General features: G+C 29.3%; 1 protein-coding gene across 1 annotated transcript in view; it reads left to right on the top strand.

The window, feature by feature from the left end:
* The window catches only part of LOC119589058 (transmembrane protein 107-like), a 10,336-nt gene that overhangs the window by 7,048 nt on the left and 2,335 nt on the right, over positions 1-953 (top strand). The window contains exon 4 of the mRNA XM_037937635.1: positions 676-776. Coding sequence (XP_037793563.1) covers positions 676-776 — 101 coding nt within the window. The remainder of the gene's footprint in view (positions 1-675; positions 777-953) is intronic.

Here is a 953-nt window from a genome sequence, read left to right as displayed (position 1 = left end):
AAGTTTCTTTTCATGAAGATTCAAAGAATATGGTAAGCAGGTAGCCAGATACCTGAGTAGGTGCATATAAAGCTGTTTTTGTATAAACAAAATTGACAAAAAAGAAACTACATTGGAAAGTGCATGTCCCTGGCTGCAGTATCTTGATATGATATTAATATTTTTATGTCCATGGAATTTTATTTACCATTGTTTGAGAATTTTGTTGGATAGGGGTTAACTTTGCATATTCTCAGGAATATTTGATTTGTTCTCTTTATTCATCTTTTTATTTCTGGGTGTCTTCATCTTATTATTTCTGTTTTCATCACCATCTGTCTTATTTTCTTTATCTTCTTCATTGTTCTATTTTTTTCCCATAGAGGACATGAAGATTATTGGATGAAATAACCTGGAATTAGATATTTATTGTTATTCTAATGCCTTTTTTCCTCTTCAGGTGTAGATAAATTTATATATAAAGGCTTAAGTATGTTGAAGATCTTTGTTTTATTTCTCAGTTCACATAACTAACAACTAATGTTCTGATAACTTTGAGACATGAAACATTGGTATCTGATTCAGCTGGATATGTATTAAATGATATTAACAATTAATGCCATTTATTCATTATATTTTTTTCAGTTATTTAGCAAAATATTTTGCTTCTGTGATTCTTTTTTTTTTTTCTTTCAGATTTCTTGGTGGTTTGATTGCTGGTGTTGGACTGACAGCTATCGAGATCATAGGATTTATGACAGGCATATCAATGTTCACGGGTCTTGCATCCCTTATATGTATCCTTTAAGAAGTGTTTTTGGTTATTTATCTGTGAAATTCATTTACTTGTGTTTGACTTTAGGGTATCTTTAATTTTTTGCAACTATTTACCAGTTAAAACTCATGGATAAAGGAAACTGAAGTGATTTATATAAAGGAATTGATTTTTTAAAAATTGCCAAATGATTGTCATA

The sequence above is a fragment of the Penaeus monodon genome, chromosome 25 (assembly GCF_015228065.2).
Source record: "Penaeus monodon isolate SGIC_2016 chromosome 25, NSTDA_Pmon_1, whole genome shotgun sequence".
Taxonomy (NCBI): domain Eukaryota; kingdom Metazoa; phylum Arthropoda; class Malacostraca; order Decapoda; family Penaeidae; genus Penaeus; species Penaeus monodon.
Note: the sequence above shows the minus strand (reverse complement) of the source record. Positions and strands in the feature narration are given on the sequence as shown.